Source organism: Lineus longissimus, chromosome 5, assembly GCF_910592395.1.
Source record: "Lineus longissimus chromosome 5, tnLinLong1.2, whole genome shotgun sequence".
Lineage (NCBI taxonomy): Eukaryota > Metazoa > Nemertea > Pilidiophora > Heteronemertea > Lineidae > Lineus > Lineus longissimus.
In genome coordinates, this window is record NC_088312.1 from 17618965 (window position 1) to 17638554 (window position 19590).

Consider the following 19590-nt stretch of genomic DNA (forward strand, 5'->3'; position numbering starts at 1 on the left):
CGAGAGCTACTGATTGTTATCAGTCTAGCAGAATGATTTTGAAGTCTCTGGAGACATGCAATTTGTGCAGCAGAAGCACCAGCCAGAAGTGAGTTGCAGTGATCTAAACGCGATGTCACGAGGGAGTGGACTGCAGGTCCTGCAGGTGTCAGTGTCAATGACACTCCGAATCTGACCAAGCTGTCTTAAGGTGGAAACTGCAACTTGACAAGATGCTACTAACTTGACGTTACATGGTCAGTTGGGAGTCGAGCTTCACACCCTGACTTCGTACATGACATCTTGGCTTAATCATTGCATCGCCAACTTTCAGCACAAGAGATTCACAGAGCTTGATCTGCTGTTTGCTGGCTGCAAAGCAAATAAATTACGTTTTAGGGTCATTAAACATCAGTTGGTTTAGAGTCAGCCAAGACCGGAGCTCATTGACACCATCTACAAGTGAAGCCATGGCTACAGAAATGGCTGCTGGGTTGGGGTCACAGAACTTGTAAACATCCTTGTCGTCAGCATATTTTCATATAATGTTTCACACGCGCTCATGATATCCTGGGTTGCAGATGTGTAGGCGTTAAAGAGTATGGGTCCTAGAACCGATCCCTGTGGGACACCATACTCAACCGGCACCTTGTCTGATTTGGAGCTGCCAATATGCACCGATTGGGTCCTGCCTGTAAGATAGCTGTCGAACCAATTCAGGGCAGTACCGGGTACACCATAACGCTGTTGTAAGGTGCGTAGCAGGATTCCTTTGTCAATCATATCAAAAGCAGCCAACAGATCTAAGATCGCCATCAAGCAAATACGACCGCGGTCAAGCTCCTTGGTGATGTCATCATGAATCCGTAATAGAGCAGTCTCTGTGCTGTGATGGCGTTTGTATGCCGATTGCATCACCTCGTCCAAACCAGCATTGGTGAAATAGTCCTGGAGACGTCTGACCACCACTTTCTCAAGAAGCTTACTTATGAATGTTAAGTTTGTCACTGGTATACGCACAGTGTAAAAGTGTACACAAATGTAAACTAACCTGCTACCACTATAAATTGTCATCAGATTCAGAGTATGATGACAATTTATAATGGTAGCAGGTGAGAGGTGTTGAATATTCTTCTCAATGAACTTCCTACATTAGCACCTAATTCAATCAGTGTCTGCTGGTCGGAATAAATTATATATATAACTTGGTTGATGAAATTAAAACATTTTCTCCTCATGTTTTTCAGGGATGATCAACCTGCATTTTACATTGAACACATCACAACGGACCTTACAGTATTGACCGAGAAGAGCTGGTAGAACTGGCTCATGACCTTTCACCCTCCCATGGCTATTCATCATCAGTGCTCACTCAGCCATCCGATTCAGAAGAAGAAGCAATCGATTCCATCATGTGGTTCATTGATTTTCATTGTAATTGCTATTACCACATTGGAATAAGAGCGGTTTAGCGACCACATGTATGGTTCAGCGAACTGCTGCTTATGCACTCTAGCAGACGACGAGAGTTGAATATCAGCATATGAAATAAAAAATGGAAGATATGAATAAATGTTTGGGATGTAGCAGCCTGGGCTCTTGCTAGATACAATATACTATCCTTCAGATCATAACGCCATGGTTTTTCTCATTTATAAGGCTATTTAATTACAATTTTAAACAAGTTTAGTAGGGTACCATGTAATTGCTGTTTGGTCAACGTAAGGCCGTCACATTCCCCTCGAAGCTAAACACCTGGGTATGTGTTCCATGGTTTTTCATTCGAAATTCTGTCCTTTTCTTAATTTTTTTCGTGGTTTTGACCGATTTCTGCAATGACCGTTCATGTTTAGCGAACCCTCGAGTAAAATTTAGCGACTTCACCTTGTACAGTTAAACAAAGGCAATCTGTACGTCGAAATTCAGTTTCTGATATATACTGCAGTACTCCATGGCACTCCATGGCACAGTACTGGCATGGTGACCCCAGTTCGATCTTCTTGTCTCCATGAACATCCTATCCTCAATCATCAAGGTTCATATAAAAAAGAACAAAAAGATATAAGCAAGCAACAATTTGAATGATATAATTTTACTTAAACTTTCAACAAACAAGTTGTTCTCAGAGCAACAGTTCGTAATAAGCTTGTATGGTTCAAAGTACTGGTGTGCGACATGTGTGTAAAAGGGACGCTCAATCAGCACAAGACACTTCAAAGATAGCACTGGCAATAACCTTTACGAGTGTGTGGTGTGTGTAAAAGGGACGCTCAATCGGCACATGACACTTCAAAGCTCAATCGGCACATGACACTTCAAAGATAGCACTGGCGAGAACCTTTACGAGTGTGCGGTGTGTCACAAGACCTACAAGCATAAAGTGCACTCTCCGGGATGGTGTATGAGATACTGCTCAACGAGACTGTGCATTTTCGTCGATGTTTTCTTATAAAAGTTGTGAAGAAACATTGCTCCTGAAATAGAGTAAAATATTTGGCTGATTGAAGGCAATTCCCGCACCTCGAAGGCAAAAACAATCAACTATTGGTAGTAAAGTTACATCTTAGATTGGGAATCATGACTGTATGGGCCATATTTCGAGAAAAGTGCAATAAATAATTTGAAATCGTTCAACCATGCAACCCATACACTTTCAGTGTGTTATATTGCTAAACCAGTGTTCAGTTCGCTAAACACGAAACGCTTTTATGAAGTCAAGATATTTTGCGCTGTATCTCCGCAATGCAAAATGCATATTACTTGCTACTTCGTCAGTCTCTATTGTTGACATTGCAGTACAAGATAGCCCTGCAAGATTGGCATCAATTCGAGAGGCTTCGCAATAAAATGATGTCTTTGAACATCATAAAATTTTCACCTCTCAACGTGAATATTAGCTCCGTTTCTCGAAGTTACATACGCATGGGTAAACTAATGTTCACTACTACTTCCGATGATCTATGCCTAAAAAGCAGAACCAGATTAAACAACAGGAACTTACCGAAAATTGTAAAAATATGTGCTACCTGGAAAATCATGGTAAAACCGAAGTTCGTTGAACCGAACGTAGTGTTAAACCGCTAAACCGCTACGGTTATCCACCGTGAGTACTAACCTCAAAATATAGTGCAGCAAGTCGCAGTTAATTTGAAAAGATATCATTTAATTTGTTGAATTTTTGCTCTCTATCAGTGCTAACTATCAATCATACCCATTGGCCGTGGACTTAAGTCCTGACACTGCATACTGGTTGTCCCTATGCTGTATATTGTGACCATGTTGACTGCTTTGTCAGTATATTAGAGGAATTGATGTAAACATCAAGACTGCAGTTACTGATGCTTCTAGCTTGTGAGCATGCACTTCAAAATAATTGTTTTGAAGGTCCCGACTGTATTGGTTGACCCCAGGTTGTGACCATGCATCAACTCACTGGTTTGTCACAACTTACACTTCAAAGGAAATCATATAAAGGTCCTCACCACATTTACTGGTTGTCTCTAGTACAGGGGTTGAAAAATCGGCTAGTCCAACACCCGGGACTAACCACTTTTTAACTTGGACTAGCAGGAAGTGCATAAAATCATTGAGCAACTAGCCCGACTGACTAGTGCCTTACCATGGATGCCTGACCACTTCTAGATGTAGGTCATAATCCACAACACACCATTCCATTTACCCCAAAATAATCGTTCAAATCCCGGCAAAGATTCCCACTAACTAGACAGTCACCACTTAGCAAACACAACCATGCATTCTGTCAATGATATAACCAAAATATATTGTATACACGATCGGCTCTGATTGAATGTATGGGTGTTCACTCCCAATGCTAGCTAGCACTCCCGCGGAATGCTTTGTAATTGATCTTGTGTGTACATGATTCCAATTAATGAATTAGCCGTATTGGGGAATGTCCGTTGAATCATGTGGGCTTGTCGTCTACTGAAATTTGCTCAGGCTAGTAGCTTTTGCTTATGGGCTAATGCAGTCTGCCTTTAAGCTAGTCCTTGGCTAGTTGGGCAAATTTGGATATTTTTTCAACCCCTGCAGGTTTATGACCATGAATCTACTGGACTGAGTTGCCTAAACCTGACTTAGGAGGATTACATGTTTGAGTCCCAACTGCAGTTACTGGCAGTCAACTGGGTTGTGACCATGCATCAACTGGGTTGTCTCAGTCCAAGAAACTATCGCAATGAATAATGTAAAATGTAATTACTGCTGCAACATTCAGCTGGTTCTGATTTATTTGTACAGCCAGATAGACCATAAGCAAAGCTCCCTGGCAAACAGGCCTTGAGTTTGAAGAGGGGATTGTGGCAATACAGTGTTGTCCATAAGGTCCTAGTAGATTTTGCTTTCTTTCACTTGCAAAAAAACTGGTCAGTTCAGATGAGTTTTTGGTCTTGCTACAAAAGAACCCTTTCTAACCACGTGGGAACCATCAAATTGGGAGAAAGCAAGATTCAGGTTTCTGGTGTTAATATCAAGTAGACCTTGGCATTTAGGACACCCTGACTCATGTTGCGTGGTTATCTAGGTCAACTTGATCAGTAGAGCACCATGCTCCATGCTAGATAATTGTCACGTCTGCCTAGATATATCAGACACTTGTGATATGAGAGGGTCAAATAATGAGTCCCATTAGGTCATGTAGAAGCCTGGATTGTGACCAACGCCAAACAGAAATTGCATAACAATCAACAGTAGTTGAGCAACATTACATGAATTGATAAAAATAGTCCTTCAATAAAAACAGAATCATAAAATACTAATAACTCATGTTTGAACATCCCTTTACATGTTTATTATTATTATTATTATTATTTTTATTTATTTTTATTAAAAAACATTTTTATAGCGCTTAACATTGTTAAAACTTCTAAGCGCTTCACAATTTATAATAAAACAATAAAACATTAATACATGATAGAATAAAAGTCATTACTAAAGAAAACGTGCAAGTGGGATTTAAAAATAGGATTCAAAAGAATTTCTTAAAAATATGAGTTTTTAGTGCAGTTTTAAAACGACCCAGGGTACTTTGGCCACGAACACTATTTGGGAGCTCATTCCATAGCTTTGGTCCCGCCACTGCGAATGCAGAGGAGCCTATCACCCGGTTTGTGCGGAATTCCTTACACAGACCCATTGTACTTGATCGCAGGGAGCATGAGGGTTTGTAAACTTCTAAGCAGTCTGCGAGATATTTTGGTGCGTAATCATGTAGACATTTGTAGACCATTAGATTAACCTTGTACTCAAGCCTTGCTTTCAAAGGAAGCCAGTGGAGTGCGCACATAACCGGAGTGATATGATCCCCTCTGGACACCCTAGTGACGAGATGAGCTGCCGAGTTTTGAACCAGTTGAAGCTTACGCACATTGGCCTCAGATATGTTATAAAGCAGACTATTTGCGTTGTCCAACCGCAAGACTGTTACGAATCGCTAGTCTCTCGATGTTACGAATCGCTAGTCCCTCGAAGGGATAAGCGCCCTCGAAATGACCAGGTGTTCTTATAATAGATCTTGCCCCCTTAGTGCCGTGGCGATACACTAAGTGGCAAACCAACCTCTCTCGTTCCAAACACACAATTAACGCAACGACTTATATAAACATCACAAAATATATTTCAATCGCGAGTACAATTCAAAAACGAAAATCAGAATGGACCAAATGTGGTCTAACCTTTTTTTTTGAGGCAGGTATCCAAAGTTGTATAAAATATGGTTTGAACTTCACAAGTGGTATCAACGAGACGATCTCCAAAACTGGCTAGATGGTGCTCATAAAAACTCTAGATGATTCCTGAAACTCTAGATGGTCCTATCAAAACTCTCGGTGATCCCACAAACTCTGCCTAGATGATCCCAAAAACTCTCTTATCAAACCCTTTCGCGCACACGTGACACCCCCGGAATATCCTAACTCCGCCAATCAGAGCTAGTGTCCACCATAACGAAGGTGGTCCAGAGCACCACGTGGTTGTTTCCGGTAATTGTAAAATGCGTGTCCGAACACAAGATATTAGGAAAGCTTCTAGAAAGTTCCAAAATATAATTGACTTGTTTGCGAAAGATCATAATTGACTTCTCACAAACCAATTATCTAAATAATGAGTTGGTGTAACCTTAATAGGCTATACTCAACATGAAGAAAAGGAGGTGACAATTAAAGACGACCTCTGACGCACATCTATCGTAAACAGAGATGCCCAATTGCTCCTAGAAGTGATACTGAGATCATATTTATACAATTACCACAACAAATAATAAGTGGCATTGTTCCAGTGATAGGATAGCTAATGAGGTGTCAAAATCACAATAGACATGATCAGCCATCCAGTAGAGTTGATAATTATGGTATCCAGTGTTGCAGCCTAATTACTAGCGCGTGCATAACCTGGATCTGGACAAGATCAAGAATAAAATATTGCTCCAGGGTTTGATACTGAGAATCCGAAATCATCTCTAAAATACCGTGGCAACCCACAATTTAATACAATGTAAATTAAATGACCTAAACCTCTTTTAGACGAATTAGTTGTAACCCTCCAAACATATCGATTCCTAGTGAAATGTCCTCCGTTTGGGCCAGCCAACAAAGGCCACTTCACCCAAGGATTTCACCAGACAAGCCCCAATCAGGCATTGAACCTAAGAGATCCCCAAAATGTGTTTATGATCTAAATAATCATGATTAACTAAGAATGTACACTTAACCCTTAAATCATGTGAATACGAAATGTTTGTCGTGAAATGAATCAACTAAATACCGTTAACAATTTGATACAAATTGGCTAACTGTAACAAGACAACGAAGGTCCGCACTGCACTTGTTGCTGCTGATTTACTGAGCAAAGATCTGATCTTGTTTATACGATAGAGATGGAAATTTGCCGCACGGCATACATTGTTAACATGCGTTTTCATGGACATTTCTCTGTCAAATGTTTCACCAAGGATCTTGATGGTATCACTCGGCTCAATTTCAGTATCACCAATTTTCAATTTCAGATCAGACACATACTTCTGTAGGTTCTTTACACATGCAAGGAAAAATTCGGTCTTACTGTCATTCAATTTCAGTTTATTTCTCACCATCCATTCCTTAATTGACTCAACACATAGTGTAAGGCTCGAAATAACATTTTGCACCACGGTTGGGTTAGTTGGATCAAAGATAATGTAGAGACCACTGTCATCAGCAAACAGTATATATATGGCAGGAGGAATGATCGGATAATGTCGCCAAGAGGACTGTTGTTTGCAGTGAACAAGAGAGGGCCCAGTACAGAACCCTGTGGAACTCCAAAATGTAAGGGAACCTTATCTGATACAGCGTCTTTCACCATCACCTCTTGTGACCTCCCCGTGAGATAAGATTTGAACCACTGCAATGCTGATCCAATAACCCCTAATCTATTCTCAAGACGTTTGAGGAGAATTAGGTGGTCCAGTGTGTCAAAAGCAGCAGACAGATCCAGTGCCACAAACAGAACAGCTTTGTTAGAATCCATGGCATGGACAATATCGTTGTGAACTTTAAGCAAGGCAGTTTTTGCGGCTGTTATAAAACGCGGATTCCGCGGAAATCCTCGGAAAAATCACAAAGCTGCCAGTAAATACGCGCATAATATTTAATGATAATTATATTATACAAATAACAACATAAATCATATATCGGAGGCAAGAACTACCAGTTATCTGCACATTTCATCGGTCAGATTTTAATCCTCTAGAGCGCCATTCATGCCATTCCGATCGACTCTTCCCTCTTTTTTTCTTGGTGTTGATAAACTTTGCATGTTATCTTCGACACCACCGTGGTTCCTTCCCTAACGGAACACATTACGAGGCTGCTTTCAAGTGTGATTGATGCCCGGATTGATGTACGTTACGGCATATGCCTCCTTCAAATATAAGTCGATGACGAACTGAATTCTGGTCTACGAAAATTTTTTAGGACAATCTCCTTGCAGCTCGAACCTAACTAACCATATGCGACTGCACATTGGAGTCTATTTTTAGCAATCACAAAAACTTACTTCGCGGCCCGTCTAGAGTATAAGTTTATTTCAAACTACAAGGTGCTTGTGATTTACGGCGCATACAGCGCACCATATAACGGGGATTTCCAAAGACCTTGTCACCAGGAGTACATCATGCGCACAACAATGCACACTACTAATATGAAAAATTCTCACCTGCGGTTCAGGTAGCCACCCTGTAGCCAAGTTAGATTTTTTCCGCGGAATCCGCGTTTTATAACAGCCGCAGTTTTTGTGCTATGCTTAGCTCGATATGCTGACTGCATTGGATCAAACAACCTGTTTGTGTCAAAGTGATCTGACAGCCTCTTTGACACAACCTTCTCAACAACTTTTGACATGAAAGGAAGGTTTGATACTGGACGGTAATTTGACGATACCTCATGGTCTAAAGAGGGTTTCTTCAGAAGCGGGCGCACACGAGCCTTTTTGTAACATTCTGGGAAAGTCCCACTTGACATTGATTCATTGACTACAAGTGTTAAAATCGGAAGAAGGTCCCCAAGGGTCTTTTTTAGGAGCCATGTGGGGATAGGATCTATTTCGCATGACTTAGTAGCCATGGACGAAATTATCTTTTTCATTTCATCTTCTGTAGCTGGAGTGAAACAGTCAAGTGGAAGTCCCGAGAATGCTTGTTCAGAAATCTCTGAAGGTTTATTGTACGAAGGGTCAGGTTTAATCATTACATTATCAATGATGGTTTTTGTTTAGTCTCTTATCATGTCAAAAGGGTGGCACTGTCGTTTCTAAGCAAGGGCAAATCTGCCTAGTTACAAGGGGGCAATACAAACAGCTTTCCACTGAAACACAAGATTGCCCCTGAATCCTTGGCAATCATGTGGGAGTATATATGGGCTGTTCATCTGCCCTTAGAGAGTTGTAAGTTTAGGGTCTCCAGTTGGAGTACGTCTTAGCCTAGTCAAACATTGGATGCGTGTACGATTGTAAGACTTTGCCAATACAAGTGACAGTGGGAATAGCAGAAATCACATTAGGAGAAATGGAGCAAGTCCGCTATCCGTAAGGTGGCAGCACCGTTCACATCGCCAGCCAATCAGAGGCCCGCAATCGCTACCATGGATCCCGCAACAACAAGTTTGGAATTGTCACGCACTCGCGGCGTTAATCCCAATTATTGTCAAGTAATGTAAAGTGTGCTCCTGTTGCATTTGTGAAGAAGATTCAGTGGGTTTTTGCCAGATTTGGACTCTGACGAAATTACAACATTCTGAAAATTGACCTCCAAGGAGTAACGACCCCCCCCCCCCCCGGCCAGGCCACACCCCACACCCTGCTAACAGGACCACACATTGGAGTAATCAGGCCAGGGTCATACCACATCCATGCACCACCGAATCATCTTCACGAAATTACAACATTCTGAAAATGGTCTTTCAAGGAATAACGACCCCCCCCCCCCCCCCCCCGGCCAGGCCACACCCGGCCCACACCCTGCTAACAGGACCACACATTGGAGTAATCAGGCCAGGTCCACACCACACCCATACACAACCGAAACATCCTCAAGGTAATGTAAAGTGTGCTCCTGTTGCATTTTAAGGAAGAAGAATCAATGGGTTTTTCTTGATTTGGACTCTGACGAAATTACAACATTCTGAAAATAGTCGATTTTGAGGACCCAATGTTCAACGGTGAAGTTTCTTCAAATACGCTCAAACTTGGTGGAGGTGCTCTATACGGTATCGCCATCTGCACTTGCTATCGGCAACTAAAATCCATGCAACGCGCGCGAAGTTACAAGCCTTCAAAGTCACTACATTCTCTAATTTTGCCATTTTTCAAAGCAATTCTAATGCATTTAGGCTTGGAAAATCGGGCAAATTTCACCGTCGATGTGTTCAACTTAAAATTTTCTTCAAATTACTTGAAATTTGGCCAGGGGATAGATATATATTATATCCTTCATGTCTGCTATCGGCAACTTGCCCCCAGTTCCCCTGGAAGCCGTGAGATGGCAATACCTACGTGCTCAATGTATTTTCTATTGACCGGCTGGTCTGCCAATTAGGTCAGATCGGGTCACGTCTGCGCATGCGCGGGGTTGAGTTTATGCTTTTCTCGTAATGAGTTGTTACCTCCAGAGTGCTCTACCATAATCCCCATAACCCGAATATAACGAGCTAGTCGTCATCGTCACACACTCTAATATTCCACCCAGATACATTTATTTAGGACACCCTTCTTTATTGTACCACATTGTCAAGTCCACCTATATATCTAGGACACTTTCTTCTGTCCACTTGAATATCTAGGACACAAGAATTAGACATCATGGTAAAGTCCACTAAAGTGTTATATAGGATACTCTACTCTATGGTACCATGTTATTTTTGCCTTTGATGCCTTTTTGGCTCACCGTAAGGGGAGTCTATACGATAGCGCTGTGTCCGTCGTCGTCGTCGTCGTCGTCGTCGTCGTCGTCGTCGTCGTCGTATCCTAACAGTGGCACGTTTCTTAACTGCTAGGGCTATGAACTTGAAACTTTGTACACAGAATGCCCTAGGTCAGCTGACCTCTGACACTGATTTTCGGTCCGATCTGATTCTCTGTTTGGCCACCAGGGGGCCAAATGTCGATATCTAAAAAGTGTGATATCTCGCTTATTAGTGACTTGTTTTCGATAAAACTTTTGTTGTAGGTACTCATAGCAAATATACATTTTATATTATACGGGTTTTTAATTTGACCTTGTTTTCAAGGTCACAGAGGTCATATGGCGTAAATTGGCCATTAGAGTGTAAACTATGGCACGTTTCTTAACCAGTAAAGCTATGAACTTGAAACTTGGTACATATAACCCCCTATATCACATAGCCTCTGGTGCTGAATTTTGGTTTGATCTGATTCTCCACTTTGCCACCAGGGGGCAAAAAGTGGATATCTAAAAAGTGTGATATCTCGCTTATAAGTGACTTGTTTTCGATAAAATTTTTATGGTAGGTACTCTTAGGAAGAATACATCACATATCTTACGGGTTTTCAATTTGACCTACTTTTCAAGGTCACAGAGGTCATATGGCGTAAATTGGCCGTTAGAGTGTAAACTATGGCACGTTTCTTAACCAGTAAAGCTATGAACTTGAAACTTGGTGCATATAACCCCCTACATCAGATAACCTTTGATGCCGAATTTTGGCCTGATCTGATTCTTTATTCGGCCACCAGGGGGCCATAATGGAAAAAGGAAGAAGTGCAATATCTTGCTTATTTGAGTGAATTTTTTCGATAAAATTTTTATGGCAGGGACTTCTAGCAAGGATACACCACATGTCCTATAATTTTTGGATTTGACCTCCTTTTCTAGGTCACAGAGGTCAAATGGCGTAAATTGGCCATTAGAGTGTAACTATGGCACGTTTCTTAACTGCTGAAGCTATGAACTTGAAAGTTGGTACATGTAACCCCCTACATCAGATAATCTCTGACACCGAATTTTGGCCTGATCTGATTCTTGATTTGGCCACCAGGGAGTCAAAACTGAAAAAGTAGGACATGCAATATCTCGCTTATTAATGACTTTTTTTCGATGAATTTTTTATTGCAGGGACTCTTAGCAATCACACGATATTGATCTTGTTGATGTCATAGACAATTATTGGTTGGATCATAAACTTATATATACTGCCCTGTCTTATTACTTGACATCAATACACATCTAAAAAAAGTCTTCATGCCTGATTGTGTTCACCATATTCACCTCTAAACTAAGCATGATCCTGCCTACTAAAAGATGTATACGGTGAGCACAATGGCCCCTGGCCGTTTCATTGTGGCTATCATTAGCCTTTTCAAGCATATACTGTACCACATGATTTTCATTAAACAAAGGCAAGTGATTGTACATGCTGTAGAATTTGGTACTTTCTCATCATCATCATATTTTGGGTAGAATGACTACAAGAGATGAAGTCTGAAAATCTCACAAACTCTGACTCCCCATTAAACTAATTTGTTATTTTGAATTTCTTTTAACAGGTGTATCATTCAGCCGACTTCATGACTATATTGACCATGACATTCCATCCAATCATATTGTTAGGCTGTTCTTAATTAGTGTATAAGATGCATTACTTAACAATTATATTGCAGGTGCTTTAGAAACTTGAAAGCAATGTTTCAGCTACATGTAGTGATCTTGTTACTTTCTCATTAAATGCCTCAGATTGAACTTAATGTTGACAAATCGAAATTTGCCTTACAAGCCCAGGAGTAGCTTTGGCAGACTGCACTAGCCCATAAGCAAAAGATACTGGCCGGAGCAGACAACAATTCCACGTGATTCAACGCTAATTTATTAATCAGAATCAATCGGGTGGCAATCCAACAGTGAAACATCCCCCATGTAAACACACAATATATTATAGTGTATTCGGCGGGAGAGCTAGCATCGGGTGTAAGCACCACCATATACATCCGATTAGAGCCATGAACAGAAGGCATGATTGGGTTTACTGAGCAGGGATCTTTGCTGGGAATTGAACGATTATCTTGGGGTGAATGGAATGGTGTATTGTGGATTATAACCTACATCTAGAAGTGGTCAGGCTGCCAAGGTAAGGCACTAGTCCGTTGTATTAGCTGCTCAAAGTTTTTATGCACTTCCCGCTAGCCCAAGTTCAAAAGTGGCTAGTCCCGTGCATCGGACTAGTAAATGTTTTCACCCCTGGTTAGCATTTGAACCAGATAATCCATTAGACTTGGTCGTGTTCTGTGATGCCTCTCCTAATAAGGCCATAGGTTGCATGGTGTATGGTAAACAAGGCATCAACATAGCCTTACTTGGATCTAAAAACAAGGTAGTATCACAAAAGAAGTCTAGGCCCACAGTACCGCAATTAGAATTGCAAACTCTGATTATTTGGTCGCATTCACTTGCCACGACATATCAGGGTCAGTACAAAAATATTGACCCCACATATCTCACCGATTCCGAGATAGCTATACAGGTTTCAATCCGACAAATTGCTCAAACAGTTGTAAAAAACAGGGTTCAGCAAATCAAACGATTGACCAACGTCAATCAATGGTACCACGTGACCACTTCCGACAACTCCGTCGATATTCTGTCTCTAATTGGTCCCTTGGTCCAGCTTGGTTGAAGCACAGTTCAGACACCTGGCATTTCAGGTCACTCTCCGACCACTCACATGTAACCATGCTGACTGCTAGCCTGCAGATGGATAACGAGTTCAACATGCCAGGGGCCAGTAATTCCCCCGGGCATCTGGCAAATTATAGACACCAATAAGTTTGGCACTTAGCATAGGCTATTAATGGTTACTTCTTAGGTCATGTGCGCATTCAGGGCTAACAGTAAAATATCCGCAGAAGACATTAACAAAGCTGCAAAACTCTGGATTCAGAGCACTCAGCAGCAAGAAGATGAAGATGTTTTTGACTACTCAGGCTCAGAAAAATCTAACACCTCACCACTTCCAAAATGGCCACCCATTGTAAATCAGTTGGAGCTCATACTGGCTGGTGATGGTTTGATACGCTATGGGGGAGGGTTCGTCAAGCAAATGTTGAGTTCAATTGGAAGTTTCATAGCCTCCTACCAAGTAGAAACTACAGTAGAACCTCTCTTTTCAGGACACCCTAGGGACTGTCAAATGTTGTCCTTAATAGAGAGGTGTCCTGATTATAGAGGTCAAATTGAATGGAAACGAACAATTTTGGACCAAAACTAGAGTCCTTAATAGAGAGGTTGTCCTTAATAGAGAGGTGTCCGCTAAGAGAAGTTCCACTGTACCTGACAACGCTGACACACATCAGGGACGCACATCAGCGTGTAGAACATTATGGGATTGGCACTACGATGTGTGAATTGCACACTAAATCATGGATCACTAGTATGAGGTATACAGTAAAAAAGATGCTCAGCCAGTGCGTGGTATGCAAAATAATTGCAAGCCGACCTTACCTCAGAATTTGCATACAACAAGTGGCTCATACCACCGGTAGAGGTATAATTATAATACCAATAGATATGTTGTTTTGGCTGGCTGTAATTCCGGAATGTCGGGAATTAGTCAAGCAAGTCAGTTGAACAAGGGATCTGTCTGCAGTTACTCAACCCTGCCAGGTGGTCCAACTATCTCTTTATAGAATCATGATTGCTTTGTTAGAATGAGGAATAAAATCAGTTCTCGCAATGACATGAATGTGTCGACTTCGTCTCTCTCTGCTGCACATTCGTGCATGGCCAAAACCCTTATTTCTCTTAGGAAAAACACTTCAGTACATAATGCCTCTCACATATTGTTGTTGAAAATATAAATTGTTTTCCAGGCATTCCAGTGAATTATACAGATGTTGCATCCATAGATCCAGAGTATGCAAAAAATCTTCAGGTCAGTTTAAAATTTACTGTTATTGTGTCATCTCTATCATCATTGTAACATTTAGTACCCTTGTCACCTTCGCATGCCCCACCCTGACCCTGTCTCAGAAAACCAAGAAAACCCCCCAAAAAATTTGAATTGTTCAGCTGAATTGGGAAAATATCCTGTCCCAGTATTCTGGCTTTTTAACACGTTCGCCGGCAAGCCCCGGATATACTCGAAAGCTGGTTCCTGCTCCATTGCCAAGGCACGAGTATATTCGGAGCAGTCTATGCATTATTCCATGTATTTCAAATGACTGGCAAGGGTGAATACGCTTCCGTTCCGTAAAGCGTTATGGGATATACGTTTATTTCAATGTGTTTATTATGCACTAGGTGTGCTCTAGGCTCACGGCCAACACTCATGGTGTGGCAGTGGAGCAAAACGCAAAACCTGGCAAACATGGCAAATGGTGGTGCGCTCAAAAAAATGTGGCGGCAGTGAATGTGTTAAATCTAGAACTAGGGACAGAACACTTTTATCAAAGTTCCTTATTTATGCAAAATTATTTTACTCAAAGTCATGTCAGGATTTTAATTACGGGCCAGAAAATCAAAAGTTTTCCTTCCCATCTGAAAAAAACAACCCTTGCACCATGTGCAGTACATGTCCTGAACACAGCCACCAAAAAACAACACTCATTCCATCATGTTCCTCGGTCAACATACTGGAGGACGTTGGTCTGTAACAATTAGAAAGACGGAGCATTTCTGAGAAGAGAGTGTTAGAGGCACAAACAATCACCAGTTTTACATTGTCATGAACTATAGTAGGATGACCAGGCATAGCCATTTTATTGACCTGGCATCAAATTAGTGCATCGATATATTGACCAAAGTAAAATTTTGCCTTGCTTTGACAAAGTTACTCAAGAATATCAACTGTTACGAATTGGTCCTTAACTTGAATGTGGTTGTCTTCTTCATTTCTCCTATTGTGGTTGTTCATATAGCCATGGTTTTTAGCAATTGATTGTACCGGGTGACCCCAAAAAATGCAATCTATGAAAATGTTTAAACTTTTCATAATTACTGAAGTTTCAGCTCCAGATTTGGTGCATTATTATCTCGACCAATGTCGTCGCACTACACAATGCGGACATGATGACGCACAGGACAATCAAACGGTAACTATGCAAGTCTGACACCCTGTCATTCAGAACGATATTATCAGCGGACTGAGGCAAACCATCACGTATTGACCATTTTCTTTTCAAACCTTTACTGCCAGGACAGACATTCAACCCGACGCTTACCTCGTAAGATGGACCACTCCCTCACCCTCACAAGACGGAGGCACAACTCCGCCAGCATCCGTTTCCCCCACATCTCGTGGGGCAGCAAATGGGTCCGAACACACACAGAGAGACATCGCACCTGGACCGTCCTTGGATAACAACCCCATTGACGTTCTGAGGGAATACCAGAATACAGCTTGCAAGCGACAGACTTCTACACCCCATCATCAAGCGCCACGCACCTGGTACGGCCACAAATGTCGGATCATACGATCAGCGAAAGCCAAGCCACGCACCTAATCCCACCACAGGATTTTCGTAGAGGGACTGCCTGGATAGTCACCAAATATTTTCAAGCTGGTCCTTCAGCACAGGCCCCGAATGGTTCCAAGGGAACGACCAGCAAGCAGGAAGGCACAGCCAACCTGCATGAGATTACAGCATCCAATGGACCACAACAGAGAGGCGCCAGGCCCGCCTCACTCATAAGACGCCGCCCCAGCCCAACACTCTCTCAGCCAGGGAGGGGCTCTTATCAAGGCCTTCAGAAAATAAATTCGAGTAACAAGCTCCAATTTAACTTAAAACAATAAATGAAATAAATAACATTGGTCACCAACAGACCCAGAAGTGTTATATGGAGTATATTATCATACTTTGGAACAAAAGTTAAATCTGCCCTCCAAGTGGAACCAACTAGGACCCCCCCCCCCCCCCATCTCCCCTGATTTGGAGGCCTTCAATCACACAAATGAATTCCAGTTTGATCAAATACCAGTCCGAGCTCCTCATTCTTCAAGTACTCAAACTTTGGAAGTTGTCCCAAATTGTCATCAAACTAGCTGAAAAGGGCTCAGCCATTGTCATCATGAATAAAACCGACTATATTGTGGAGGAAGTGCATCAACTCACAAACATGACACACTACCACCCCATCCTGGAGGAACTAACCCCCTCTATGCCACTCAGGTCACATTCCGACATGAGAAACACATGAGAAATCACAGAAAAGATGTATGTCTATCTTAATCCCTGCAAGCCTAGCGCCAGTATGGACAAGGTATCTCACCACACAACACAACCGACGAAGAAGGTAACACGAAAGTAACTTTTAATACAACTAAAGATAACACGACTTACTTCTACAGTGGTACAATATAAACTAACTTTACAGTACAATAATGTATACTACACAAACGTTAACAATAATAGGCAAACGAGTGTGACTGTATATACATACAACTAATCCCTAGGTGACAGCTTACTACAACATTGGCTTACTATGACCACTGGCGCAACTTCTTCTTTTTCTGATAGTCCAATATCACGGGTCCAATTAAATACTAATAAGAGTTAATTAAAACTCAAATGTTCTCCTCTTTATTCAAAGTTAGTGATGGGGTCGCCAAAGAACTGAGTCTGTTTACGGTTGCGGCTTGAGCGTTTTGGCGGAGTCGCTGGTTCGGTGTTAGGGGGATTGATGTTCGATGTCTCACTTGCGTCACAATTCGCGTTGACACTAAACTCAGGAGTTGCATCAGCGATGCTGTTAGTGGCCTCAGGTGGAGCCTCAGTAATGCCGTTCGCAGGCAGCGGCGCAGAAATTTCGCTAGGTATAATAGGTACCATGGTTCGCATGGAGCATCCAACTCCTCGTCATCAATGTCATCTGATTTATGATTGTAATTGTGCGCATATCGTGGTTCTGAATGTGGGATCTTGTAACACTCTGATTTCTTTACCCGATAGGACCATGTTTCTGAGTTTGGAACCTACTAACTTCCCGTATGTTACACAATTTTTCATCCATGGATGTGATGAGATATTGGTCACCGGTGGCGGACTTGTTGCGATCTGTAAAAAGATACACAAGGTCACCGGTTTCAAAGGCTTGACCTTTTCTGTGCGTTTTGTTTTGTGGGGTTTTGGATTTTTCGCTGTATTGATGATTTTTGTGTCGTTGGGTATTTTGATCCTCTATAAATTTTCCGTTGGAAAACTGTAATTGTCGGTTAGAGAATTGATCTCTTTGGGTCCACATTTCGCGTGCAGATAGGCCTCGTGAGCGGATACGCGCGTGCAGGGTTGCAGTTGCGCACGCTAAGTGTTTTTGTGACCTTGGGGATCTATATTTGGCAATTCCAATTCCAGTTAGGGTTTTTTTATTCTTCCGATCTCAATAGCGATTCTATGGTGCGAGAGTTGTTTATCGTTGATTAACGCTCTGAAACCTACTCCCGGATCCGTGCGAATAACAGCAGGGGGCCCATCTAATGGTTTCACGTCTATGCATAAGCGAATGGGAGCGTGGCATAGGGTTTCGTGGCGTTCATCTTTTATGAGGGAGGATGTGGTGTATGACGTCACACATTCTCTTAAAAAGAGGATTAGTTGCCGATTGCGTTTGATTACATCACCAGCGAATGAGGTGCCAACTGTGTCTGGTGGTTCACAGGTGGATTGTTTCACCAGCACTTTAGCTGTACTCTGCAGTGAATTGCAGAAGTGACACCCTTTTGCGACTTGTTCTATGGCTTTGTCCATGTCAAGAGCGAAGAGGTATCGGTGTGTGACTTGTTTAAGCTTGTGGGTGGAAGGGTGGTTTAGCCGGATATGGCGGGCGCTTAGTAGTCCATCTAAGACTTGTCGGGGGACTACAATGCGTTTGCGCGTAGGAGCTAGCGGGGTTTTTTTTTCGGGACAACTAAAAGACCATCTTTGGAGATTGTTACCAAGTTAAGGTATCTCTTGATGTCTTTGGCATTAGTTATCTTCTTGGATGGTCTGGTTCCTTGTTTGAGGTGGGCATGTGTTCGCCTCAAATCAGGACAATCAGACTGCATTGATAGCCAAGAAGTCCTGCCTGTATACGGCAGTTTTGCTTGGGCAGATATTATGTCTGGGATGGATACCAGTGAACGTTGGACGACTGAGTCTTCTGTTTGTCTGATGAAACTACAAATCTGACAGCAAGTGTCTGCGCATTGTGTGGCATTTCGACGTCTGATTGGAGTATTGTGGATCCAGATGCATGACGGATAGATTCTTGTTATCTGCTTGCTATGGATATAAAGTTTTGCACTGAAGAATCCAGCTGGGCGTAGTTTATTTGCGCGTGTTACGTACAATGTAGCGCCTAAGCCTGGGTTACGGAAAGCACCGTCCGTAACGATCCAGGGTAAGTCTTCTGCGCGTGGTAGCGTGATGCTGCGGTGTAATCCTAGTATTTTCCGAGCATTTTTTAATGCTTCGCGTGTATCGTCTGATAATTCGATTTTCTCTTTTCACTCGCGCTCTGCAGTAAGCTTGTCTAATTCGACAAATGTGTTAGAGGAGTTTGGAATTACTTGAGCGAGGACTTTGTATGCTCCAATAAAAGACCGAAGATCTTTCACCTTTTCGGGAAAGGTTACAATTTCTCAGGGTAGCAATGCGGTGGGGGTTAGCTCTAAGGGTACCCAAGTTCCAAATCCAACCAAGGATTGTGGTGCTTTTCGGTGCGGTTACTGTTTTGGGAGTGGACAGTGCTAGTCCATTAACATGGAGGGTGTGCAGGAACTTTCTGAAGTTAAACCATAGTTCTTCAGGAGTGTCGCCTCCTATGTAGAGGTCGTCTGCTATTTTAGCAACTATACCTTCCTGAAGAAGATGACCAGCTCCTCCAGTGCAGTTTCTGAACCTGGCATGCTCATTGCGGATCGGACATACACACGAACTCCACGGAAGAGGGTGCATACTTCGCAGTATTTCATGGAATCACGCGAAAGTGGAATCTGATAGAAAGCGCTAGTGAGATCTGTGGTTATTACATACTTCCATTGGGCGATGTGGCGTAAGGTAGAATCAACATCAGGCATTTGGGGCAGCGGTAGCGCAGTGGAAGAGAGTCGGCCTCATGATCAGGAGGTC

The 19590-nt window shown here is 42.2% G+C and overlaps 1 protein-coding gene across 1 annotated transcript in view; it reads left to right on the top strand.

Annotated features, from left to right (window-relative positions):
• The window catches only part of LOC135487857 (E3 ubiquitin-protein ligase HACE1-like), a 156857-nt gene that overhangs the window by 76490 nt on the left and 60777 nt on the right, over nucleotides 1-19590 (top strand). Inside the window, exon 7 of the mRNA XM_064771980.1 lies at nucleotides 14350-14411. Coding sequence (XP_064628050.1) covers nucleotides 14350-14411 — 62 coding nt within the window. The remainder of the gene's footprint in view (nucleotides 1-14349; nucleotides 14412-19590) is intronic.